At 43.8% G+C, this 27,960-nt stretch overlaps 1 protein-coding gene across 6 annotated transcripts in view; it reads right to left on the reverse strand.

Moving 5' to 3' along the window:
• oxr1a (oxidation resistance 1a) overlaps positions 1-27,960 on the reverse strand; it is a 169,876-nt gene that overhangs the window by 32,520 nt on the left and 109,396 nt on the right. For 5 of the 6 annotated variants that reach the window (XM_069702116.1, XM_069702118.1, XM_069702115.1 and 2 more), the window contains 3 exons: positions 20,244-20,326; positions 5,204-5,311; positions 2,610-2,723 (listed from right to left, as the gene is read on the reverse strand). In XM_069702116.1, the coding sequence (XP_069558217.1) occupies positions 2,610-2,723; positions 5,204-5,311; positions 20,244-20,326 (305 nt within the window). Of the gene's footprint in view, positions 1-2,609; positions 2,724-5,203; positions 5,312-20,243; positions 20,327-20,641; positions 20,661-27,960 lie in introns of those variants that run through there. The other variant, XM_069702117.1, reaches the window with a different exon arrangement.

The following is a 27,960-nucleotide window of genomic DNA, read 5'->3' on the forward strand; positions in this document are numbered from 1 at the left end:
CACACACACACACACACACACACACACACACACACACAGAGTTGACACATCGAGTGAGGTAATGTTCCCTCCCTTCTGCCTTCCAAGCACACTTCCTCTGCCTGGAATAATTGCTGCCTGGCTGCGTGTTTGAGAGAGCGAGCTCCTCCGTTCATTAGTTGCTCTAAATATCAGACACGCCATCACTTTTAAAGGCTTAATTTCTCTGCAGTCACAGCCCCTCTTTCTGATCCTCCCCCGTCGAGAGCCGATGAATATGCTCCTGTTCTCGCAGGCAATGGCCTAAATAGATAAGTAGTGAATGATCGGCAGCCTTTCTTTTGGCAACCGAGGAGAAATTAACGGACAGGGACGGGAGCCGACCAAAGGGAAAACCGATTGGTGGGAGGGCGTCCACACTCCGGCGGAGCGGCAGTGACAGTGACCCGCAGTATCCATTTTCTTGCGAAAGCAGCAAAACAAGACCGACGTTTCTATGGAGACCAGGAAACAGTCATATTTCTCAAGGAACCACTGGGCTTCCTGCGGTGCTTAATGATTGGCTCATTCAGATGCTGCAGACGCAGCACCTGAGGGAGATGGCTCACGGTGCCAGCCTGTAGAGCTGTGAGGCCGGGAGGCGTAAGGCTGACCGGACCGGACAACGTCTCGCTTTTCTACATCTCATGGTTCACTAGTGAAGCTAAGAAGAACAAGTGGGAAGAAATGTGATGCCATGTCATGTAGATGAGGCCATATGTCAGGGCAGGAAGAAATCCCACTACAGAGCAAGGCGACAGCAATTAGAGGGATATTGCGTCGAGTTTTTGCTCTCGTATCTACTCATCAGTGCCGTGTATTTCCATCTTTGTGTAAAGCAGTTACAATTAGGCGTCAAGTTACGTGTCTATGTACGAACCGGCGGCGGTCCGGACCAATCAGTTGATAGACAGAAGGTCCAATCACCTGGCATGTCGATTTTGAACGTGCCTGCCCTTTTCCAAACAAGACGACCTCTCGGGCGGTTCTGTGGAACAAACCATCTGGTGCTCCGGGTTATTTACACATGCACCTTCTAGTGCAGGGGTGTCAAACATACGGCCCGTGGGCCGGATCCGGCCCGCCAGGGGGTCCAGCTCGGCCCGCCGGATGACTTTGCTAAGTGTGAAAATTACAGAAAGACATAAAGTGCATTTCTATGAGAATATGGAGGTTTATGAGTACAAACGTTTTTTAATTTTTTTTTAATCGATCCAGTAATCGCTTCAAAAACAGCGTAAATGCGACGTCTGCTCCGGAGGGAGAAGCGATCGCTGCTAGGGAATCTGCAGAGGAGAGTCCAGGCAGATAAACAGTGGGCTGATGTCTGAGTTTTTGCTCTTTATGTTTCTAGTTTATTGTAGAAAGACCTTAAAATAGGGTTTATCATCCAAAAACCTTCACCAATGATTTAAACATGGAGAAATATTGTCGTTATTATGCTATGATTTTACTGGTCTGGCCCACTTGAGATCAAAGTGGGCAGTATGTGGCCCCTTAACTAAAATGAGTTTGACACCCCTGTTCTAGTGTAAACGATCCAGCCATGTTCCATGTCTGCCTCGTGTTTGAAAAGAGACCACGAGTTTCTGCTTCCTCTTTAAACATAAATAGGCCACATTTATAGGGCATGCACAAGATTATGGTGTGCTTGAATGTACATACCCTATACAGTACTGATAAAAGTGCATATTTACTGAGGCTCCTTGTAAAGTCTTACATTCTTTTAAGTGCTAAAATGACACTGGACACACAACATTTTCTGAGTCGATGCACGAGAAGGAATCATTTTACAGCTTCACACATTGAGCAACAACCATTTTTAGAAAGTAACACATCCTTGCGCCTGACTATATGTGCACACAATATACAAACATCACTTCCTGGAAAACATCACATTACTTGGAAAATAAAAGGACTGTTTTATTGCCACCTCTTGTTGTCTTTTCTGTCCTTGACAGCATGACCCATCATCCTGGATGTTTACCTTTAGGCTAACAATGAACAGAGCTTTAAACATGACAGCAGCGGTTGAAGGATGAGTCCGTGTTTACGTGGATGCTGTGTGTGTACGTGGCGGGAACAGAGAGGCAAAGAGCTTGATTGCTTTTGGTTCCGGTGTGTATGTGGACAAAGCAATTAACAGTGTATGGTAATCAGGAGCCTAAAGGTCTAACAGTTGATGTTATGTCTACTTGTGACACCTTAAATGGATGATGGGGAAATGGGAGCTGGTTGGTAAATCAATAACAGTCACCTGCTTCAGTGACAAGTAACCTCTGGAGATGTTTGCCTGTCTTTCATGTGGATATTAAACCTTCTGATAGATGATAGTGAAGTCTCTCTGACCAAATTAAAGTAAAACAATGGTTCTGCATTAAACCGTATTGGCTGTGAATGGTAACATAACGTTGCAGCTATGAGGCTACTTAAAAAAAAAAAAAAAAAAGACCGATAAGATCTGTTTCATACGCGAGTCATGTTTTATATCAAAATGAAAACATTTGAATATTTCACACAGTTGTTTCGATCCTTCAAAGAACATTTTCTGAGTGTGCGTGTGAGATGCATCAGCGGTGTGGTCAACGTACCGTCACCTTCTCTAAATCAGCTTCTGAGGAGGTGGGAGACAGGGGGCTGATGGGACTGAGGGAAGGGGAGCTTCCAACACTGGAGACGTACTCGGGATCAGGAACGTACAGAACCTGCAAACACAATCCATGTCTGTATTTACACAGGCAATGCCTTCATGCAAACACACACACACACACACACACACACACACACACACACACACACACACACACACACACACACACACACACACACACACACACACACACACACACACACACACACACACACACACACACACACACACACACACACACACACACACACAGAAATAGAAGTGGATCTCTCACACATTCCAACCATGAGTTTAACAAGGCAAATAACATGGAATCATGTGAATAGCCTCATGCTATTGACAAGATAAACACAGAGAGGGAAAGTGATGACAGTAAATCAGTGATGGGATGTGATGTCTGCTGGTTTTCATGCTTATTAGACAGTGAATGTAGGCCATGCTGATATTTTATTTAATTAAAAGGCTGCAACTTATTTTCATTACTGATAAAGCAAATGATTATTTTCTCAGTTAATGGATTCATTGTTTGGTCACTAAAATGTCATAACATAGTTAAATACGCCCATCAGCGACAGACTCTCTTTAATTATCTCGGTGACGGGAGGCTGAGCTCCCTCTGTGGTGCGATGATGTCACAAAGCAGGGGAAAGACGAGCTCTTAAAGGAGAAGTTTAGATTTTATTTGTTGGCCAGTCTGATACACTGAGTCCAGTTACTGAAATGGATCAGTTGTAATATGCTTATTCACTTTTCAGCTGAGAATTAGAGGAGAAAATCCAAGTTCTGAATACCAAATGTGAAGCTGCAGCCAGGACATGTTAGCTTAGCCGAGCATGAAGACGGGAAACAAACTGGGAAAGCTGGCTCGTTCTAAAGGTAAAGAAACGAATAAAACTCACTTAGTAACGCATGATGTCTTTTGTTTGAAGAAGACTGTTTTGGTGTTTTGGCTTCTTTAGTTAGGAGGACTAGAGACAGACGGGAAATGTGGGGGAACAGTCGAAGTCTGGCTGGCCAGGAATCCAACCAGGGACTCACTCCTGATGGTGTTTGCACCCCAAAGCACTCGGCTATTATATCACCTTGTAACATATTATATATTGTTTGTTTAATGGGAACAAACACCAAAGCTGTGGTTTTACGAGGGCAAGACTATTTTCCAGGAGGTTCAGCTGCTTTGACAGTAACTTTGTCACTGGGAAGTTGCCAGGTGGCTTTTGTGTGACAAGATGCTGTAAAACATTTGAATAAATATGCTTTAGAGGTGTTGGCTGGTGAGTTTCGTGACTTTTGGACAGATCCAGGTGAGCTGTTCTCACCTATTATCAGTCATTATGCTAAACTAAGCTAATTGTGTTCTGGCTGTAGATTCCTATTTGGCCCACAAACATGGTAAAGAGAGTGGTTTAGATCTTTTCATCTAATAATCAGCACGCCAGCCATTAAGTGCATTTCTGTCGAACTATTCCTTTATGAGAGAGAAATTTAAGCGTATTATTTGACCATAATTCAGCCCAAAATTACAGAAAAGTAAATACAGGGATTAAAAAAGAATCCCTGAGAAGGATACGACAAGTGGTTCCTCGACAGTGACCACATCTGGAGGGACCTTTAGGACCGCCTCCGTGTACAATATCTACTGTGAGAGAAAGGTCCTTTTGCACTCAGTCTTTTTGGACTCTAAATTTTTGGCCTGTTCTCAGAAATGAGGAGAGTCAGCAGGGTTAAAGAAGGTAGGCGTGTTTGTCTTGGTATAACTTCTGCGTCAGCCGCGGAGGGAGAGCGGAGATGATGGTTCATTAAGTGCTCCCCACACCCTGCTGTTTGGACGCAGCTTAACTCAGCATTGTTTAGAGAGCTGAGAGAAGGAGGGGAGCCAGCAGGATTGGTGTACGTGGCTCGTCTCCATTGGACCGGATTTAATTTTGATGCCAGGAAATACAGACACAAAATATCATTCTGGATGTTTGTAGCTTTCCCCTTTTAAAAAAAAATACAAAATAAATTGAATTTGGGTCTATTGCCTAAGAAGGAAACATCAAATCCAGGGAGGCTGGCAGCGTGTTTAGCGAGTTAAAGGTGGGTAGCTTGTGCCGTGTTGTCGAAAGCAAAGCATCATTGGGAGAATTTAGGCAACACACATGTAATTCTACCTTTTTAGAAACAAAATAGTTCTTATGCAATGAATTGTATCCTAATGGGACAAGTGACGCTGTAATTAGCAGGCAATTACGAGGGGATACAGAGAAGGGATGTGGTTAGTGAGTCAGTCAGTTGCTGTGAGACAGGAGGAGGATAAACACATGCAGTTCTTTAATGTTCCCTCAAAACTTTCCATGTTTCATTTTTCCAGCTAAATTGCCATATGCAGAAAATGTTAAGTGACTGAGATAAAGGGAAACCATTCACGCTTTCAAATGCGGTTATGAGGAGTTGGAGCGGTTAGTGGGTGACTGTGGATATGAGGCTGTTGCAGGACAGTGATGAAGCGATGCCGCTGAATACATCAGTGAGGGCGTGCACGGCGGTTCACACCTGGCCGGGCACCACTGCTCTGGAGAACAGCTTGTTCAGCTGAACCAGCTCGTTGGGTGTGGTGTCAAACTTGAGCGCAATGCTGTTCAACGTGTCCCGTGATTCCACCTGGACCACAAAACAAGAGAGAGGACACAGAAATCACACTGCTGCTTGTGTTTGGGGTAATTCCTTGACGCTGCAGGGAGAAGGCGTGAAGATGAGACACAAAGGAAGAGAGACAGGCTGAGAAAGCATATCTGAAGAGCAAAGCGGTGAACTTATTTCTGTTAAGTGGTTTAATGTGGCTTCCGTTTCGCATGTTAGATTTTGGGATGTTATGCAGATTCGAGCTGTCAGCTCTTGACCAGGAATAGATTTCCATGGGATGCAACGATCTCGGCAGAGATATGAACTGACGTGAGTGTCAGAAGCGGTCTTATGTTATCTTGTGAACCAATTCTGTCGCAACTTTTACATTTTTTCCAATTAAAAACAAGAAAGTCTTGGGTTGTAACTGTGAATCAAAATTATGCCTTTGATTATTGACGCATCTTTAAATTAAGTTTTCAATTACTTGGTTATTCATTTAGCTTATTAATAACCAGAAAATCTGGAAAAATGCCAAACAGGATGCCGTAAAATGAATCGTTCACTAAACCCCTACCTGAAAACAATGGCTGTCCAATCACAGTTTGGCAACTGCAACTAAGATCAGCGCATCTGCTGTTTTAGATGTGTCCACATGTTGAACCGTTGCGTACGAGCCTGCAGTGAGAGGGGTCGTCTGTAGTTGGTGTGTAGGTTTTGTCTTTAGTTGTTCTAAAGTTAAAGAGCAACTGGGAAAGTTCTGACCTCTAAGTGGGGAAATGCACCTGAACACCTGTCGCACTGGGAATGTTCACTTAGGAGAGTGGTTCGTTTTTAAGAGCGGAGTGTTTGTGGTTAAGGGAAGAAATGTACCATAAGCCAAAGTTAATTAGCTTGGCCTACCTGGTTGGCTAGCAGTAGCTACATCGAAACATGTCAAAATGTATTTACAAAATATTGATTTCCAGAGCTCCACTTCTTCGCCATGTTATTATTATTATTTTTTTTTTATGGATTATGATGATGCGGTTGTTTGTCACTTTTCTGTATTTTGACAGCAGAACTACAGCTCGTTTTCTGCAGGCTGCCATGTTGCCTGTTGTGTGTTGCTCTCAACTCAGAAGTGAGACATTCCCAAATATTCACAGCTGCCTGTGAATTGGGAAAGTTTTCAAGACCAAAAAGCGTTTGTGACGACAGGATTTTATTCCGCTACGGGTAACATTCATGAGAGCACATACACTGTTTAATACTGTATGTCCTCACTGTCAGAGTGTAGCTTAACTTCTGCTCTTTATTACTGTTCTAAAAGAAATTAATGGCAAGTTTGTAAACTTAGCAGAGAAACGGGGTTATGTTACAATTTCCTCATACTTCTAATAGGATTAAATACTTAAAACTGGGTTTTTTTTTACATTTTGTTTGCATTAGCTTCAATCTTACTCAAATATATATTGTGTGTAACTATCAAATCCATATTTAAGATCCTATCTGAGAATTCCTGTTTTTACACATTAGAAAGTCATCCCTGTCAGGCAGCTCATGGAGACAACTTAACTAAGTAGCTCGCTACGGTTGATAAAAAAAAAAAAAAAGCCACCTGTCATTTTTAGATGGAAAATTTTGATTTTGTTGGCTCACATCAAACAGATCTCTCTCTCTTTTTTTTTTTTAACATCACGCATTGTTACAGCATCTGTTAGCATTGTAGGCTACATGTCTTTATTGCAAGAACAAAAGCTTGATAGGTTTATTAATTACAGGGTCGGGGTTTAGCAAAAGATTCTTTGTTTGGCCAACAGCTTAAATTCAAAGATATTTAGACTGCAATGAAATAAATCATAGAAAAGCATCCAAACAATCGTTTTCATTTAGTTCACAAACTTGTAGTCGATTCATTTTTTGCTGGTTGATAAATTGAAAAATCGACCATATTAAGTGCACAGATAAGGCAGAAGCAGTACTTCATGTCAGTCGCTGTTTAACATCATGCGGGCTGTTGTGCTGTTGTAGCTGCACCCTGTGCTCAGCTGCTGCACCCTGCAGTGACACAGGTGCGTTTGCTTGTCTCCACCAGTTAAAATTCACACAACAGAGATGGGCTTCACGTTTTTTTTTTAGCTAGTTAAGCACCTAACATGCCCAGGGGGAGTTTCTACCATCCAAATAAGGATGACAAGCACGTCAGAAAGCACCTGCGTGTACAAGAAACGAGATATAAGTGGGAAAAAAAAAGTGAGCTCAGGGGAAAGAACCCCTCAAAAAAGCAGACGCGCAGTGCTGACTCTGAACTGTGCATAATTAGGACAGGATAGCGGCACTGTGTGTTTTAGTGCAGCAGTCATGGGACCGCCACCGTCATTCTCAGCATGTGTGTGCAGATTTCCACATGTATGTGAAAACAGTCCAACGAAAACAGAGAGGAATGACAGCTTCTCCAAAACTCTTGACATGACAGATGGTTTCCAGGAGGATGTTCCCGCACAGACAGACAGTCAGACAGACAGCACAGTCACAGGCAAGTAGCTAAACACAGGAACCCAGGCAGACAAGCTGCAACATTAGTGACACACACGCTCAGGATCATGTCGGAGGAAACACATCACAATATTCAGGGGAAGAAGCAGAAAATATAGAAACTCAGAAGCCATCAGCAAGCAGCGAATGTGTTCACATCACAGACTCGGGCTGTAAAAACAACAGTTTTGTCTCCAGGTAGCACCTGAAAGTCTTTATGAACGGAACAATTTGACACTATTAGCATCTTTCACTGTACAACATGGGTGTTTCATGAGACAAATAACATAAAGAACACACAATCTCCATCACATGCAGTTCAGCAGGCATCAGTGTTTAAATTCAAATACAATCTGTTGTAGATTTCCGGCATATGAGACGGTGGTGAAACCCAACAAGAAGCAGGAACAGCAACTTGCCAAAACCCTGCAAAAAGCTCTGGGACATGCTGGCCCTGTATTGTATTTGGATCCAGCACTAATCCATTTTAAATCAACTTCCGCACAGTGATTCCCCCGTCTTCTAAAACTGAATATACCTGTCGTTTTCAATGATTAACTATAATTAGTTTTTAATATTGGTTCAAAATATAATTGGATTCAGGAAAAAAAAAACAATCCCATTCCTGTCCAAGAGGAGACCACATATGCAACCAGAGACTACAATACTGACAGATTGGAAAACCCTCCGAGTGTAACTGACAATACAGTCGTATGAGAAAAGCAGCTAATGATGGCAGAAATCCAGAAGAAATGACGAGTAAGAGACTAATCATCATGAAATACAGTGACGGCAATACTGCTGGGTCACTTGTTTTGGCTTCAGAGCACAGCTCATTAGCTTTAGGAGCTGAGGTGTCTTGTGATGCTGGTCACTTACTGTTAAGAGTTGGAAAAGGAACATTTTGAAGTGCCTTTTATTATATAGAAGCAGGTTTGGTTTCAAAACTGAAAACTGTCCGCAGTGTGAGTTTTGAAAGCCAGAAATCTCAGCAGCAAACGGAGTAACAGTTGAGTAATTGTTATTGATCAACAGTAAACTGTAATTAACAGTAAACGTATTAACATTGTGATCTCGATTCATGCTTCTGTACGATCTCATTTCTAAATGCCAGCGATTCTGACGCATCTTCATTTGTCACATCAGCTGCATCAAAACAAGCATGCCTATTGTCTCCCTCAACAAATAACAAGGCAGAGTTACGCCACGTGACGCAGAGCAGCAGAAACTGGGAGGAAGGAAAATAGACCCAGGCAGAGCAAAAAGGAGAGAGAGAGAGAAAGAAGAAGAAAATGTAGGAAAAATACTTGTTCAAAGGTTGTTTAAAAAAAAAAAAGCCGATAGACTGAACTTGATTGTTTTTATGTTATCAGATTCTTAAAGCTGCTCCATTTCAGCTAAAAACAGGATTGCTCCCTTTCTATTGTCCAAAGTAGATGAGCCAGCGTCATGCCGAGTTCTGCCCGCCCGCTGAGAACTGCATGCATCTCAGGACTGCGCACAGCTACAGGGAAAGCTACTACTAATGATTTAGCAAAGTAGCAGATCTACTGTTTAAAAACAATGTAATCTTCTTTGTCAGGTTCATCAGTGATTATTCATTTTGCTTATAAAACCATTTGATTACCAACAAACTTGGATTTTAAGTGTTGTTTTTGAGTAATAGGAAGTGTGTGCCAAGTAATGCATCCCCTGTTATTTAAGGTTAGGTCAGTATGAAATGTGTGAAATTTACACTGTTGAGACAAAACGGCTCACAATACAAAGTATAAGAATGTAATTCTTGGCATGCAGGCAGAACTCGGCATAACGCCGGTCCTGTATCAGGCACAATGGGATACATTTGAGTTGTTTTCTGTATCAGGTAAATGAATGCACTAAACATTTACCCATACAGAGAAAAAAATAGCGAGAGACAATCGTGATTTAAATTCTAAGCAAAAGGATTGTGACTCATTTTATCCAGAATCGTGCAGCCCCACTAAATGCTAACCGAGGCCTTACTGTGGGCTACACTGGGTGTGGATGCCTGAGCCTCTGGGGAAATGAACCAATCAGAGCCGAGTTCAGTCACGCTGCTGGGACACACTCTCCCTGACTCGGCAATGTGAGCAACCCAACAATGAACAGCTCAGAGCAGGGTTGCACTGTGCAGAATGGATTGGGAGGGTAAACATCACAGGTCTCCCTGTAAGCAGAAGTACACTGCAGATGATGCAAACCTTTAGATCTCCTTCACTTTACTGATGATCGTACGAGTCAGATTAACTTCACCTTCTCACCAATATTAATGCTGTAAGTGATAACAGAAAAATGGCTCAATGTCTCACACGGGAAACCTGCTGTGTATCCAGACGTCGATTTTCAGTCTACAAGTGGAGCGACACAATAACAAGTCTGTTGGTTTGATTCAATTATCCGGCTTGAATAAATCTTAATCTTAGAATTTTCTAAAACACAAATCAAATTACAGAGCAACCATCATATTTCAAAAAGCTATTGGAGAACTTCAGATTTTTACTGCTTGTTCATCAGAACAGAGTTAATTCAATGATTTCATGAACATTCAGATTAAGATAAATGGAGGCTGCACAGCAACACAGGGCAGTAAATACAGAAACAAAGCTCATGGATAACAACATGTCTACAACTTTTAATACAAACCAAAAGATCAGTCACTCAATAGGCTCACACAGGAAAATGTATTTTCAGCTACTCTTCCCCAGTATTTAGCAAGAATGGACAGAAAAAAGTATATTCCCAATGTTGTACTTGACAATTTGTATTATATTTCATTATATTATTGGCTATGGTTTCTAACCAAGTTAACACCTTTCTTAAGGGGTTAACATAAACAACATGATTCCTTTAATTCTGTTCATATAACTACACTTCCTGCGTTTACATGTAGGCAAGTAAAGATCCGTTTTTTCCAGAGTCCAAAATATACCCCTGATGGAAACTGTGACGCTGCATGGAAACATGTTAGAGTTTCTTTTTAGCACTGTCTGCAAAACACAAGTGTGGTTAGAAACAATGAAATGAAGAGGATCTGAGTAATCTGCAACCATTTTGAGAACGGAATCATCTTTGTTCTAAGCAAATACACAAAATTTGCTGTTTCTAGTGTCTCAAATGTGAGGATTTGTTGCTTGCGTTCGGTCACACATGAGAACAAACTGGGTATCTTTGGATGTTGGTCAGAAACCTCAAGACATCCTTCACCTTTGTCTGTGGAAAAATGTACAGAAATTTTCATCATTTTATGGAATTCTATAGACACAATGGTCCAACCAAAAAAAGTAATCTGCAGATTACTCAATAATGCATTTTATTTGAATTGCAGCCCTTGTCTAACTGTGACAATTTTGTGTAGTTTTCCGTTATTGGTGATTAAACATGGAGTCCAAATCCAGCAAAGCAAACTCCCCCTGAACTTCTGAGGTGATTCGGTTGATGTTGAAGTGACACAGTAACCGATGTGTTGGGGATTCATTGACGAGCCTCGTACCGATGATCAAAAACCTGCATACTGTTCCTTTAAAGAAAACAGGAACGTTAATAACCAGCCTTCTCTCCAGAATGCTGCATGTAAACATCCCACCCAAAAAGCTGTAATACTGGTTGGCATGTCAACAAGCTGCCTGATTTTTTGGGATCTTTTTTTTTTTTTTGCCAGTCAAATCAAGTAAATGTAGAGCAACCTCAAAGGCAGCATGTTAAAACACCTCGGTGCCTTTCACCTCCGCGCAGACGAGAACCCACTGAAGTGGAACCACAAAGAAGACATCGTGGTGTGGTGACAGCTGAACCTCCTCCTCACAACATTAACAACTGCTCTCGGACACCTGATGACAGCAGTGAGGTTTTACACGATTCATTATCTCGGGCTCCGTAAAGGGAGTCCTGCTGTTCATTCAGATCACAGCAGCGCATCAGACTGATAAACATTCTGTCGCAAAGAGGACAGGAGGCGTCAAGATCCGACCCACGATGCCAAAGTCTCAGAGACATAACGACGACACCTACAAAACATGAACTTGCCATGTATTTACAACATGGCCATGAAAAGCTGGATAATGGCTTCAGTATACCCAAGACACTGATCGTCAACCCTTCCATCCTAAAACTATTTACAACCCCGTGTTCGGTGTTTGTGTGATGTCCTTGGTTTTTGACCAGCATTTCAAGACTCATCTCTTTGTTTTCTGGGTCAAAAGAGAGTTTCTCTGTTGATGTGAGTGAGGAAGATGAAGAGTTAATAATCAGTCGGTCTCCTACAGTGTCAGAGCTTTTCATCCAGGCCACTCCAGTGCAACGCATCGATTCTCCCTAGGTGCTATTTGCTAACGTCTCATCCGTGAACTATTTATTTTTAGCTTTATAGCTGCTCTGTTGCTCAGCACAGAGCCTATAGGACCTTCAGGACATTTACAGCTGATTAAAACGCTCTCTTAGAAGGTTTTCTTCTACATTCTGCAACACAAGGTCACATTATTTGTCTCGTATTCAAGACACCTCTGCTTTTTCGCTCTACAAATAGCTCAACCTAACCCATGACAGTTGCTGGCTCTCGTATCAAATAGCTGCTCTGGTAGTTCTTGTATCAGGAGCTCAGCCAATCAAAATGGGTATAAATATCCAGTGATGAATGAAGTAAACACTGGAGAAGCCAGGTGGTGGGCTGTTCTTGGCATAAAAAGCGGTGGAATAATAGTATGATTCAAGTTTGCCTTTTAAGCTTAATTAATAACTTCATCCTCGTGAGATAGAAATATTAGCAACACGGCGCGCTTCATACGTCACAGGAGCATCAGGTCAAATGTGCGTCTGCCTCCAACAAGCCTCACAGATGCAGCCATTGATCGTACTGTAAAAGGAGCTATCTCTAACTCAATTAAGGCCAGAGGACAGGGGACATGCAAATGTGACCCACTGATAAAGACCTCTTATTGACACACTGACAACAGGACGAGGGGTATGGGGGAGGGGGAAAGGGGTAGAGAGAAAGTGAGATTAATAACAATCAGGATCATGACCACTAATGGCAGGTGGACCCTATCTTCTTATCCTGCGGATCAATAATACACATTATTCATCTCAAACTGGGGCTGAGTAATTAAGCTTCTTCCTGTTCGGGTGACATCCCTGTTTTTGAGGAAAAGGGTAGAGGAAGGCCACGGCAGCCATCTTGAGAATGACTGACATCCAGTTAATGGTCACCTTGTCAAACAAGAAAGGATGCACAGATTCAACAAGGGCGCTCGTCCAGGACGGCTAAAGACTAATAGCTCTATTTAAGAGTCTGCTGCCATTAAGTATGGAACGTGAGAACAAATCTATAAGCGCTACTGCAAAAGGTCAACACAGGACAAGAGATGTAATCACAGAGCTTTGACTTCTGGGTTAGATTATTCAGCAGAAGTGTGTTTAATCATTCACAGGGGCAGGCTGATTCACACCTTTTATACAGGACCTGTTTTTGTGCCTTCAGATTTTGAATGACGGATAAAAAAGGGAGTGGACAAAATTAAATGACTGGAAAAAGAGTACGAAAAAAAAACCCAACCGTAATGAATCGACTTTGTTGCCATCAAACTGGAAATAAAACCTCAGTGTACGGTTTAATCACCCTTAATGCCACATCAGAGCAGCTATCGCTCCTCATTTTATAATAAAGGATGAAACCCAGCTTTAGCATGACAGTTGCCATGGTGACTTTGTCGTTACTACCCTAATGGTATGTGTATTGTGTGCAACTACACCCTTGCCGGTCATTTGCAGATCTAAATTTAGAGCCGCATTAACTGACACGGAGGAAAGTCACATCGTTTCGTCCTTTTTAAGGCAACGCTGAGCAAGTTAGCTGTCTCGCTTCCCGTCTCTCCTCCTTGTGTCGGGCTCTGACCTGCTGCTTCAGGCTTTGATGGCCTTTCCACTGATTCACCAACTTAAAAGAGAAACACGTCCCAGTAAAGCAAAAAAAAAGAAGCTCACAATGACAGAAATGTATTTTATTATATTATGATTTATTTATGGGGTGTATGCTCATCTAACGGGGGCATGTAAATACTGTGTAAGCTATGAGTACATTAAATCAGAATATTACTATGAAATAATTGATATTTCACACCGAAAACTCAACAAACAACTAATTTAGTTTTTGTTTGCATAAAGAAACAAGAATCGTAACAGATTATAGACTCATATAAAGGACAAATATTGGATTAATATGCACACTGGGAATGAACTGTGCCACTGACATATATCTTAGTAAAGACAAGAGTTCACCTGTGTCTGGAAAACCAATTTTCTTCACAAGTTCACCTCAAATTTAGGGGCAAACATAAAGTTCAGTTCGGTATGTGCCTCGGTTTTGGAGTCTGTACTGTATGTTTTCAGTACAGCAGATAAAACAAAAGACATTTATAAATAAGAACACATTTTTATCATTTAGTTTTAAAACAATGAAAACATTCAGAAGTGTCCAATTGGCCATGATTCTTAAAATAACAATTAAGGCACTCAATAAGAAGAGACTGACCAGTTTATACTCAAAATCGAAATACACTCGATCAAATCAAATCAAACAAGTGCAACATCGTCCTTATTAACTTAAAATGACCTTTTACCACAGCCAGCAGTGTAAATTCAGCTTTAAAACGGCCTTTCTCTTGTTTAGTCAACACTGATAAACCCTTACATCTCTGGAACAAAGCGAGCCGGAGCTCGGTGCTTCGTTCTGTGTGAGCTGAGCTCCACATAGCGGCCCCTTAAATGGATATGTGAAGTGAATTAATACGTCTTTCAGATTTAATCAAATTCACACAGAGTCTGCCAAGTCTCCAAAGCTAACGCTGCTACATGTAGCGTGCTATGGCTGACAGACAACAAGTGGTGCACGGGCCAAAACGTTCTGGTGGGAACTTGTGATCGAGAACTTTTGTTCTGACATAAAAGACTTCCGACAGTAAATGTTTGGATCACAGGCTGCACCGAACCGAAGAAGTCTCAAACCTGAATGTGGGAGACCAAACCATCACATATCGTTTCACCCGTACTAAAATGATTCTTCACTTTTCAAATCGTTACATTCAAAAGTGGCTTTATATTTAGAAATAACTACCGGTACGTAATGTTACATCTAACACTGAAAGTTACATCTGACAGCAAAGCTGGCGATATAATTTAAAGTGACCAGCTGACAGCTCTCAGTCCTTTAGCTGGTCGGCTAACGGCAGCTGATGCGATAGTGTCATTGAACGACAGGAGCAGCTGCTGCTCGGCTCTGAACGGCCAAACATTACGATTAAAGGGATTCAAATCGTAATGTCATGTGCTTAAAGTATAACTGAATAGACTATTGTTAAACACCCGTTTAACATCAGCTGTCGGTCAGTACTCAAACAAAGCATCTGCAGGTAGCTAACGCAACACTCGTACACCTTGTCCAGGCGTTCCATCTTTTGGTTTTAAAAAGGTCTTCGCGATGACACACTCTGGCACCAGGTCGTATCTCCCTGGCTTTCCATTTCAGCTACATTTAGGCAAAAATCACAGGCTGGAACGTGTAGGTGGAACATGTGTAATAAAACAACGCTTTGACTAATAGGTAAGAGAGTGAGCTGCTGACATCTGGGGATTGTACTGTATTAGTCTCCTCTTTCACCGATCCATCGGTCTCCTTCTCCACATGAATTCTCCACTATCCCGTCCTCCGTCACTTCTACCGTCATTATCCACACACCCCTCCAGTCCCATCATTTCTCCATCATCTACTGACTTGTTCTGCTGCTCTCAGACAGGAGCTCAAACAGTGGGATCCCCTCTCCTCCCCAGCGCTGGATAATGCAATCAGAGTGACTGATTGTCAGGAGGGTGCAGAGTTAAGACTGCCACTGACGTGTGCATGTGTTTGTCTATGTCTTTGTGTGTGCATGCGCACACACCTGGTGCATGGTGTATGACTCATCTAATGCCCACAGAGCTTCCTCTCAGCCCGGCAGAGAGAACTTGCAGACTGGTGATGCAGAGTGACCACAGCTGCACCATTACCATCGTTTACCTTCCTCACATCTGGTCAAATCATGGCACATCTGCTTCAGACTTCAAGTCACATAAGTACAGAGTTGCATCTGCAAAGTATGTAAGATATACCGTTGGTACAAAAGCTCATGTTCTTTCATTTCAAACAAAAATGGACTAAAACTGTCAAACGCAAAAAAGCTTGCATTGAATTCATGCTCAGATTTGTAGGCTTGTTTACTTATTCTTCGATCCGTTATAGAAGTATTTAAGCGACACTTTTGTTATTTATAAATAACAAATTCCTGTGGAAATTCCTGTGTGTTTGCTTGTTTTTAAGCAACACTTAACATTTTCTTTGCTGAATTAAAAACATTCCCAAAGCTATTAATCATAACCAAGAGACGGGTCAACATGACGGATCACCAATTCATCCGGAGCGGAGCATGAACGTGGAGAATAAATTTCATTACTGTTCGTCCAATATTCTTTGAGACATTTCATGCAAAAGCCACATTCATTGTATTCAGTGGTTTTGAAGAAACATCTTGGGATCACCAAAGTTATTAGGATCAATCTTCTCGGCACCATGACTGTCCAAATGTACCAACTCATCCAGTAGATGTTTACATATAAATGACAACTTTCATCTGGTCAAAAAGGACTAATGAAAGTTTATTCTCTGGGCTTAATACATGTCTGTAAATCATTTTCACTGTAATCAAATCAGTCTGGATCAAAGTGATGGAGCGACAGACTGATTGGTCAACTGACTGACCTTGCCATACCAAAGGCCATGCTGCTAACATGGCTAAAAATTGAAATTAATACACACCACTTATTTCCTTCCACATAACTGAGTCATATGATCCCTGTTTTTCTACAACCAACTAGAGCACATACACTGTATAATTCCATCTGACTGCTCGTGTTGTTGGCCTGTATGACTGTATCATGAACACTGACAACTTCCTTTTTTTCTTCCCAGGCCTACAAATCTGGTACCCAGACAGCCCTTCCCCTCCGAACGGCTCTCTAGTGTCACTATACAAAATGTAATGAGAGCTCTGCCGTGCCAGTTCTGCTGAGAGCCCTGTAATAGACTGAGAGAGAGAGTGGGTACGGATGTTCAGGCCAAAAACTTGACGTAATATGACTCAGCATCAAAGAATAATTCCAGTTGATTACGATGTAAACTTTGTAGTTTTGGTTATGATAACACTGAACTCACTAAGCAGCTGAAGACACTCAGAAGAAGTCTAAGGGGGGGGACGAAATACAATCAAAGTGTATTTCTATTCAAATAAAGGCATATTTGTTCTTATTAGAAGCAGTACAGAGACGAATCTGGGATGTTTCAGCTTCATGGATAGTATCTAATAAATCTAGGCCACTAGGACACCCCGATTAGACAAGCTTTCAACAAACTCCTCAGGTTGGCCAAATATATTTGGAAGAGAGTACAGTTAACAGAAAAAAGTTACATTTATTGTAAGTATCATAGTTGGGTATAGCCCCAGTTCGTGACTCTTAAGTATTACCTTACATTCATAAGCATCCAGTTTTCACAAATACTAGACAACCTGTAAAAAAGCCAGAAAGATACATACCCTGGTCCTGCAGGTATTTCCAGATTCCTCAAAGACTGTTAACCATCTGGAAGTAAAACAACCTGATCTGGTGCATGTCCACTTCTCAGGCAGTAAAACTTTCTATAACTTCACACTATTATATTATATCACTATTATCCCTTCATTCATTCTTTCTTTAAACAAAAGCCTAAAATATTCACGCGTACTATTGATTTGACTAAATATAAAGTAATAGAGGAGCTGTGTGCACCGTGTCTCTGTGAAGTGAAGGATCGTTATCAACATTTCACCTCAAAGTTATCGGCCTAAACTTGCTTACAACACTCTGACAACACTCCACTTCCTGTCCCACCTCACTTCTTTTTACCAGTGCCTCAAGATCAATTGCTGCAATAACCGATAGATATGAGGGCCAGAGCAACAAGAGTAAAACGCCGCGTCATGTGATGAACGGGAACCTCTTACTGGTCGGGACACCCAGTGGGTCTGTGAACCCAACTGGAGCATCTGTGTCCACGGTGCGATAAAACCGGCGTGTCTGGAGGTAAATACGTGCGGCCTGCACGTTCTCGGCTCTTCATTTTGTTTGACTTTGAGTGACCGTCCGCGCAAGCCGTCTGTGGGAAGACTGCCCCCCTGTCCCCTCTCTCGGTCTGCGTCTTTCTGTCTCCTCATCTATCTCTGTTGTTCCCGGAGACTTCGAACACTTTTTTAATTGGATGCAGGTCAGCCAATAGCTGGACTCGGCTGAATGGCCCGGCATTATCAGTGTCTAGTCAGATTGGTTGCAGCTGCACAGGTCAACATGAGAAAATTAAGAAATATTTAAAAAAAAAGAAAAAGGGAAGGGGCGGGGTGGGCATTGTGTGTGTGTGTGTGTGTGTGTGTGTGTGTGTGTGTGTGTGTGTGTGTGTGTGTGTGTGTGTGTGTGTGTGTGTGTGCGTGCGTGTGTGTGTGGAGAGGGGTGGGGGGGCATAAGCGGAAACCCTCCTTTTTCCTGTGGGTGCCGGGCAATAGATTATGAACTTATCTGCTCTCAAGTGAAATAAGGAAACATTGCCGGCCGTCCTCGCTGAGTGGGAGATGAGTTTAAGATAAAGCCGCTTCTCAATCACACGGTCATGTGTCTCTCACGGTGCCGGGGAGGCTCGGTTATACCGCTTTAAACACTGTCGGCGGCCCAGAGCCTGCTACGTGCCGCTGCAGCATGTCAAGCTACAGGACACAATCATTGGCAGAGCTCCATCCATCCATCACACGATCAGCAATCTAGCGGGAGGGGGTGGGGCGGGGGTGGGTGGGGGGTGGGGGGGCGACTGAGAGAGAGAGTGATGTCTGACAAGACCAGGATTGGTATGCTGACTGACTGAGATATGGATCTTCTCTTTCCCCCAAACTAAACACTAAATTTCCCCACATTTGTCTTTACCTCCAGGGTTTCTGTCCATCTCGTTGGCTTTCTGTGGCCCTGTTGCTCATATCAGGGCCGTGACACGGTGCTTTGGCTCTGACAAATATCCTGTTGTAACGGTTTAGGCTGTTCAAGCCCCGGCAAGGTAAACAAGGGCCTTGTCAATCAGAAGGTCTCGGATGACTGACAGGTGTGTCAGGCGGTAGAGGTAGAGGTGGTGTCGCTGGGGTGTTAGAGAGCCAATCAAACCTACAGTAGCTCCTGGAGCAAGGAGCAACGTCCGGAGAGACCCGACGGCAGAGAGATCGCCACAATTAACGGGAACAAAAAGAGACGGGTTTGGGAATAGGGATAGAAATGATGATGGTAAGAGACCACAAACCCTCCTCCCCCCTCCCCTCGCTCCCTTTCCTTTTTCCCGGCTCCCTTCATCTCCTCAGTAGGCAGGCGGACGGCCAGAGCTGAGCCACGGCAATCCCACTCCTCACTGTTGCCACGGAGAGAAAGGCGAGGAAAAGCAGTCTGACTGCAGCTGGATTTGAGGGTCATTTGAAGAACACAACGAGGCAAAGCACAGAGAGCTCCATTTTCAGTTCATGCCAGGGAACCAGAGTCCTCTCTCTCCGTCTCTCCCTATCCCCCTCTCTCTCTCTCTCTCTCTCTATTGCCTCCCCTCTCCTCTCCCCCCCTCCCCTCCCCATCTCCTACACAACAGCTAAATCAATAGAAATGACAACGCAGTTGGAAGGTCATTCGCGAGCACACTGAGCTCTGTGGTGGAATGCTCGCCGATTCCCGGCACAGAGAACGAGTGGAAAAACAAATAAACCATCCTGCCAGCGCTGCTGCCTGTCCGTCCTGCTGTGGTCCAGCTGGAGGAGCGAACACAGCGGCTGCAATTCTCTCGTTCCTTTACATCAACATGCAAAATGGAGCTGAGTGTTGTGCTGCCACGGAGTCTTTAACAGAGGATTCACTGTTTCCTAAGATTTCTATCAGTCGCTCTGCATGCCTTTTTTACACACACACACACACACACACACACACACACACACACACACACACACACACACACACACACACACACACACACACACACACACACACACACACACACACACACACACACACACGCTGCCCTCTTTATGTAAACAGTTGGAGAATGAGGTACACGTGTTAAGACGGGCAAAATCCCCAAAATGCTTCTCCCCTTCACTAATGAGCTACCGAGCATGGTCAGACACGGTGCCTTCACAACAAAAACACAGCCGCTACAGCCTGGATATTGCGGGAGCTACTCAGAGGTAGAGGGAGCACCAGCAACAGACACACAGAGAAGCAGCAGCAGAGGAGAGGAGCGGAAAAGCGTCAAAAACACATGAAGACGTTAACACAGAGGGAGCAGAGTTGCTTGCGCGCTACTCACAGAATATTCGGTGGTCCCTTTGGGTCTCTGGAACGACATGCGCCTCCCATCCTTCTTTTCTGGAGTCTTCTTCTGGCCGGTATCTGAAAGCAAACGAGGCAAGGTGCGCATTACATTCATGTTCCTCTCTCCCCAGCTTGTCACAAGCTGCCGTTTCCCAGCCCCGTGGGTAGACAGCTCATTCGTCAACAGTGAGTGAGCCAGCCAGCCAGCGATGTGAGCAGTGAGTGCAGGACCACTTTCTCTCTCTCTCTCTCGTCCCCGCTCTGCTTTTACCCTCTTGCTCTCTCTCTCTCTCTCTCTCGATCACACTATCCTCCCCTCGCTCTTCCTCTCGCTCTCTCTCTGCCGTCTCCTCCCGACACACAGCGCTACGGCGGCCGCTGAAAACGCTTCACCTTGCCTTCGTCCCTCTGTCGCCTCTCACGGCAGACAGAGACCAGGCTGACCTCCGTCGGGGCATCGGCGCCGTGTTCGCGAGCCCGAGAGGAGGAGAAGGAGATGGATTCAGATGGGAAGCGGCGCGTGCTGAAGCTGGAGACGGAGAACAAGGAAAGTGGGGGCTGAACCGGGGGGGGGGGGGGGGGGGTTGGAAGGAGGAGAAGGGAGGGTTCAGTGCTGGTTGGGTAATGGAGGGATGTTGCATGGAATAATGACAGCTGAAGAAGAGGTTGGCTGGAGGTGTAGTTTGTGAGCATTTTCAAAATTACGACAACCGCTTCTCTCGGAAGGACTCGGCGGGGTTGGAGTGTGGTGAGGTGAAGGAAGGGGTGTGAGGCAGAGGTGAAGATGAAGGTTTAGACAGAGAACAAGAGGAAGACAACGGTGGCAGCTGGGAGTTTAGTCGGACAATAATATAATTATGAAACAGGAAAGTTTGGTTGGTTTGGGGGTTCAGAAGACGAAGAGATAAAGGAGGCTTAATGGTGACAGAGGAAGATGGAAGAAGGCACATGGAGAAGATGGGGGGGGGCGGGGAGAAGGAATGGAGATCAAGGCAAGAGGGTGGATGGAATAGACAGAAGCAAGAGATCGGATGGGGGATGAAAGAAACTGGAAAGGAGACTCTTGGGAGAGGAGACGTTGGCATGAAAAGAGACGACTGGACGAGGTCACTGCGGGTTTGGGTGAAGGTTTGATGTCGGACATGTGCTGACCCAGTGCCCTCAGTCACCTCTCCTCAATGTCTTTCCTATGTGGTTGCTGCACATGACTAATGAGTCCCTTAATCCGTGTGTTTCCTATCAGGCATCTCAGACAGCTCAAAACATGAGTCATAGACCAGTGTTGCTATTTGTGGGGCTCGAGTGCCCGGCAGCGAGTTGGGGAGGAGGGGGGGAGGGGGGGGGGGAGGGGGGAGGGGGGGGGAGTCGGAGCGGCTTCAGGTGTAAATATCAGTCTGGTAAAGATACTGTGGGTCACGTTTAATGAATGTTCACTAAAGTCCCGCTGAGACCGGAACATCACTATGCTGGTCAGGGACTTTAATGCCGTCCAGAACACGTACAGTATGTGGGTCATTTTTTTTATCCCCACCTCAGTAATGTTTACAACTGCTACCACTGTACCTGCTGCTTTATAGCAAAGACAACAGTCCCCAAATTTGAAAGTAGACCCCTGATTTTTTCACAACCTGCTTCGTTCTACGTTTTACATCTGAAAATAGACGAGGTGATGATAAAATACTGACACCGACATGAACCGACATCAGAGGTTTTTTGGGGGGACATGCTGAAACAAGTCGGATCCACAGCAGCTTCATATCACAACCGACAGAACTCAAAGGAGCTGCGGCAACGTTTTGGTGCCTGATACCAGAGGACACCTTTACAGGTCTTACAAGCCTCAGCAGGTCACAGCTGCTCGGGCTGTTTTGGTGTTAGGCAGCAGTGGTCTTAATAATATTTGTATTCAGGAACCAATATGATGACAGAAAATAACGAAACCATCAGGACATAAAGACCCGCTACAGAATCATCAAATGGGCTGTGTTAAGCTACAGATATATACACTTCTTCTGTGCCCTGTTTTCAGCCTTTATTTGTTTACATTTTGAAAATGTGCCAAATGAGCTATTAGCACTTCCTGTTTGTATAATATACACACTGATGTACAGACACTCGACTATTCGAGGGTTTTGAAACATATAAACCAAATCCTTTTGGAATTAAGACCTGTGACTTTATATTTGCTCTTCACATAATCGTTACACTTTGACTCCAGTTGCTTGTTCATGGACAGAGCATCGTGCTGCTGTTTGGATTGGGACTACTTAGCATTGGGTCTGACTCTCTAGTGCTCATGTCCATACCAGATCAGGTCCCTCTTTGTCTGAGAAATAATTCATACAAATTGGGTTCAAGTAGGTTTTCGACTGATCCATTTTGGAATTGGGTCCAACGATTTGGACTCGAGGAGTTTAACCAGAGAATGACTTTCTCTCCTCAAAGTCATTTATGGTTTTAAAGGCCTGAAATCAAGAGAATAGTATTAAATTAAGTCTCAAGTAAAAAGTGTAAATCTGTGTTGAAGAATTGAAGGATTTGCTTCTTTTTTTTTTCCTTTCTACTCCCAGTGATCATTGTGTGACACCTTCGAATGACCTTGTCAGGTGTACAACGCCTGAGTTGGGAAAGCCACTCTGTTGGAGTATAAATGTATCTCTTCGCTCAGACTTCAATATATATTACGAATACAATATCGCTGGACATCTCCACTATAACTGCACTTCATTCAATATAAAATCCCCTCTCTCAGAAATGCTCAAACGTTTGATTTCGACCGACTCAGCCCGGCCAGACTGCTATAAGCTGTGGCGCCATGAAAATTTTGGATAAGGAGTTGTGTTGATCAAAAACACGCTGGCTGCACAAACTGTGGGCGTGTGCCAAATTAATTATTCAGTATCCAAATGAAAACCTTGGAAGGATGATTGCTTTCGGTGGGGAAATTCAAACCGGAGCTGTCGATTGTGCATGATTGGGTTTGTGTTGCTATTTAAAGGTGACGCGTCATGACTGTAATTTCATGCTTTGCTGTTATGAAATATAATCCAATGTGTCTCTGTTTAATTGCAGGTAATGCCAATGCGGCAGGTTGCACGGAGCCAGACTCGGCTAGCAGACAGCAGAGGTGTTGGTCCGCTTTGTTTGCTGCAGAATTGCAAAGGCAATAAATATTTTTGCTTTTGTTGTTGCGTGACATGTGCACACGCGACTGTAAACACTAAACCGGTGCAAGTTGACGAGATCACACTTTAATGCCTCCGCCTTCCAGATATTACGGGATAAAAGGAGTATAGGAGAAAGATAAGAAGAGAAAGAAACAGAAAGAGAATAGCATATATGCATTTGCAGCTGCAAGGGTGTTAGCACATGGTGAGCCGGAGATTGGTCTAAAATTAAACCTAGTCCTTGATGGTGGCACAAGAAATGGGCATTTTATTCACACTCCAGACACGCAGCGGAGCACAGCACCGGGGCAGCTTCAAAAACAAAAGCTCTGGTTTCATCCTACTCCACAGGAAACCAGCAGCGTCTGTTGTCTCCATATAAGCCCTGCTTCTATAGAAGGAATCTACTGCCTAAGTCCACAAATAACCGCCTGTTTGTTTCATGTGATCCGTCCACATCCAGTGATGTAGCACAATTTGGATTTGAAGGAAAGCATGTTTTTTTTGTTGCATTTAATACACACATTTTTCCTGCTGGCTCTTTACTCTCTTGAGCGGGCCAACATGTGAGGGGCCCCCAAAAAGCCTGGAAATAAGACACCACATTGATCTATAATCATTAGTATAAATAATGCTCTCTTTGTGTGGGGGCCAGAGAAAGATTGACTTACACTTTGATTTACTTATTTGTTTAGGAGTGATGCATTAAAAGGGGGCGGGGCCTGCTGAAGCTGCATATGTACGGAGCTCACATTTCTGTGCACAGCATGGCAGGAAGACACTGCAACACATGCATTGAGCCAGCATGATGAAATACACTCAGGAGCACTGGGAGGTGCAGAGGTCGGGAAGAAACGGGCCTGTGGTCGACGCCAATCTCCCCAAATAAAGAAGAAAATCTTTGCTGACGACAGAGGTGAGGCGAGGATGTTGGTTATCTAATTTGTTGTTCAACCAAGTAAAACAACAGTTACCACAGCGTAGGCTCTTTTACTGTTGTCGTTTCCTATAAAGAAGATTTTATTTGGCTCATTAATGGGCTGAATTACAATAAGACCGGGTCAGCTGTGAAACTGGCTCAGACTCTGAAAGGAGCTGCTGTGTGTCAGGAAAAACAAAGGCTGCCTGTCATCAGTCCGAGATGTAAACGGTCACGAGACGTCCCGCCTTTCTGAGCAACTTTACGAAAAAAGAAACATGCGGCTGGATCCGCGACACGTAAACTCGTGGCTACGAAGCAGCGCAGACAGCAGGTCATCAGTGGGAGGATGTCCATCCACGTCCACGGTGGATTCATTACAAACCACTACAAATGAGAACACGTTTCCAGTCCCGTCAGGTTTAACGCTCACCTCTCTGCAGCTCCATGGTCTAATGTGTCTGTGTGGGGTTCTGTGACATGAAAACTGTGAGGAGCCCCTGCTGAGTGACATATTTCTGAAGTGAGACTTCTTGAGGACAAAAGAAAATATTAAAATAGGTCATCAGCCAACTTTGTTTTCTTTTTTATAAAGTGAAAAAAAGAATTGGATTCAAAGCTCTCCTCAGTCAGCCCTCTTCACGAGGTTTCTCTTTACGTCCTTTTTCACGTTCAATAAAAACACAAACGAAAGACTCGTCAACAGAACGACATCATCGCCCAGTAGTATGCAGCCGTACACTCGACACCGCTGCAAAGACAGCACTGTGAACAGGTTGTGAACTTTCAGATCCCTTTCAAAGCTGGCATTAACGTGTATAAAGGGTGATTATGTGACAACTAAAGAGAAAAATGACGCAAAGAAGGACCTCTATCAGAGTTCAGCTGTGAGGTGTAACTGCTGTTAAGGAATGTAAGGAGGCTGCATGATTCAGGGCAAGCGCTAAATGCAAATGCTACTGTAGTGGAGTCTAAAAACACGCTGTGTTCTGTACCCGCGCAATCTGCCGAGTATGAATCACTGCTGCTAAATATATAGTTGCCCTCACTTTGTACACAGCCATGACAAACTAAAGCAGGCGGGGGAATAGGAGAGTCAACAACTCTCTGACTAACAGTCCCACATGGTCTGATAGAATACACAAGCAGCCAATTCCCGGCTCCCTTGTTTCCCTGCCTGCTGGCGATATACAGCCCTCCCCAGATGTTATTTTTAGAAGCCGCCCCCCTCATAAACAGTAGGGGAGTCAGGAGCTCTGCACCACAGCCGTACTGAACAGGTGCAGCGCAGGACCATTAACAGAGCTGGAGACTTCCCTCAAAAGTTTGTGAGAGACGGCAGTTTGTGGTGAACAGGACGGCCACAGTGGAAGATGTAATGCAATCGGCTTGCAACACGTCCCTCCCTGTTACAAGTTCAGAACAGTTACTGTTCGTGAGAACGCTGTCAGAGAGCGGTGGATTCAACGCATCACGTTACGTTTAATTCTAAATAGAGGCCTGACTGTTGATTAGATGATAGACAGGAAATTACCATTGATGACTGTCAACACTGTTGTATTGGACCATTATAAGTAAATGCTTAAAATCAATAAACACTACTGCATTATGGCAGCTTTGAATTTGGTTATTTTGCTTAAATGTGATAAAAATATGTTTTTTTTGTGTCTCATAGTTTGCTGTTTTTGCAGAAAATTTGTTTTGGTCATTTCATCCATAAAGCCTTTCTCAGCGAATATTCCACAATATTTACTTCATCAAGAAACACAGAAATATTAGGATATGAATATTGGGACAGAGGTCCAGGACACACCGCTCACCTGCACGAGACAGTCACTGAACCTCTTACTTTTCATCTCAGCGCCCATGTTAACAGATTAGAGCAGCTACACAGCTTGTGGAAGACGAGCGTCTGCGCAGCGCATCATCTAAAGTTTTGGTGAGGAGCAAGCGGCAACCAGCAGTGATGTCACTAATTGGTTTATGAGGCCTTGAGTCTGGAATTGGGACGGTGCCATCTTGCTAGTCTCGAGCGGATTGGAGCAGAACGTGACCATATTTGGGTAAGATGGGCGGGAGAGCAGTGGATCTGACTGATCTGATTGGAAAACCGGCGATACCACGTCCCGCCCACCGATAGCTGTAACCTGACTGCACCACAGGCCTGTCAATCGGACAGACACGCCCCCCCCAAAACACATCTTTTTGAAGCTTATTTTATAATTAATGACGGGATTATTTTCAGATGGACCTCCAGAATACTTATCTGGAAGAGTGAATTTAGCGAATGTGAAATAATGTATTGGCTAAGAATTTCATGAGAGAAGTTGAACGGGAGTTTATGAAGCTTCAGGCTTTTTGGAGTCGACCTCTAGCGGCACTCGGTGGTATTGAAGTTTAAGGCACTTCCTCACTGGGCTCATTTTTGGGAGCCAGAAACTACGTCCACTTTAATATACAGTCTATAGTGTGTATTAGCAGCTTTTCTCGATCTCATGAGTTTTTAATGTTTGGAAAGAAGATACCCTGACGAACCAATTAATAAAAACATTTATGAAGTGACAAATTCATTCATTAGTTTCAACCCTCTTCGTTCTATCCACTTCCTCTCAGCCACCATCAAGTACTTCAGCTGTAACATTGGCTCTAACAGAGAAAGGCAGCACAGTTGTGAAGATTCTAGAAATCAATAAGCATTAAATAAGCTTCAACGTGTATCAAAGGAAGTGAACACCATCAGCAGCCCTTCGGCACAGTTTATGACAACTTGTTAAGGAAAGAAGTCGCAATTTCAAAACAGAATTAGCTTGCGAGCTTGTTAAATCAGAAATCCAATATGAAGGTCAGCTAAAGAGATAACAGGCTTGTTTTACAACGCAAAACATTATTGCTTTGCCATTTGCTTTTCTGGCACGAGAGCAAAACGTGTTATGACACACATGGCTCAAACAGAGCAGGATCCTCCAGTGCTGAGCGGATCCAAACTGAGGATGAGAAGGTGGAGAGGAGCACAGAGAGGAGTCGGGAGGTGGGTTTCAAAGGTTTTGCAGTCAGTGCACCTGATAGCTGGTTCTGATCCAGTGACCCATCAAAACCATGCAGCTTATGTCAGGATGATGTAATGATAATACTGTTATTCTGAAATGTGGGACACAGCGTTGGGCTGAGAGGGTTAGATGGAGACGTGAGACCGGGGTCATTCAGCGGTCATGCAGTGAACCTTTGAGTCCACATAGGTCTTAAAGCGAAGCCAGAGGTGCTGTTATCGTAACACTAAGCCGTTAAGTGCACATGCCATTGTTATTGTAGCGAAGTGCACCTGCAGGTTTCGCGGGCCTCTTTCTGCTTTGCAACAGGGAGTCCATAGATTATGTATCGCAGGCTCCCATACAATACAGTGTGTTATCACATACTATAAGCAAAGTAGTAATGTAGCTTGACTACATTAGAGAGAAGAGTGTGTGGAGAGAGTCCGGCTGGTGCCAGAGCCTGAGGATGCTGTTTGAGACAGAATAATGTCTCACTTCATGTTTTCCTCCAACCAAAACATCCAGACACGCGCAATCCCCACTGAACCTTAAAGACAGCAACATGCAGATAGATTTACTTATTAAAGGTCCCATGTT

Source organism: Brachyistius frenatus, unplaced genomic scaffold (genome assembly GCF_029030835.1).
Source record: "Brachyistius frenatus isolate BFR_SWC_R1_liver_20210118 unplaced genomic scaffold, ASM2903083v1 Contig_40, whole genome shotgun sequence".
NCBI lineage: Eukaryota > Metazoa > Chordata > Actinopteri > Embiotocidae > Brachyistius > Brachyistius frenatus.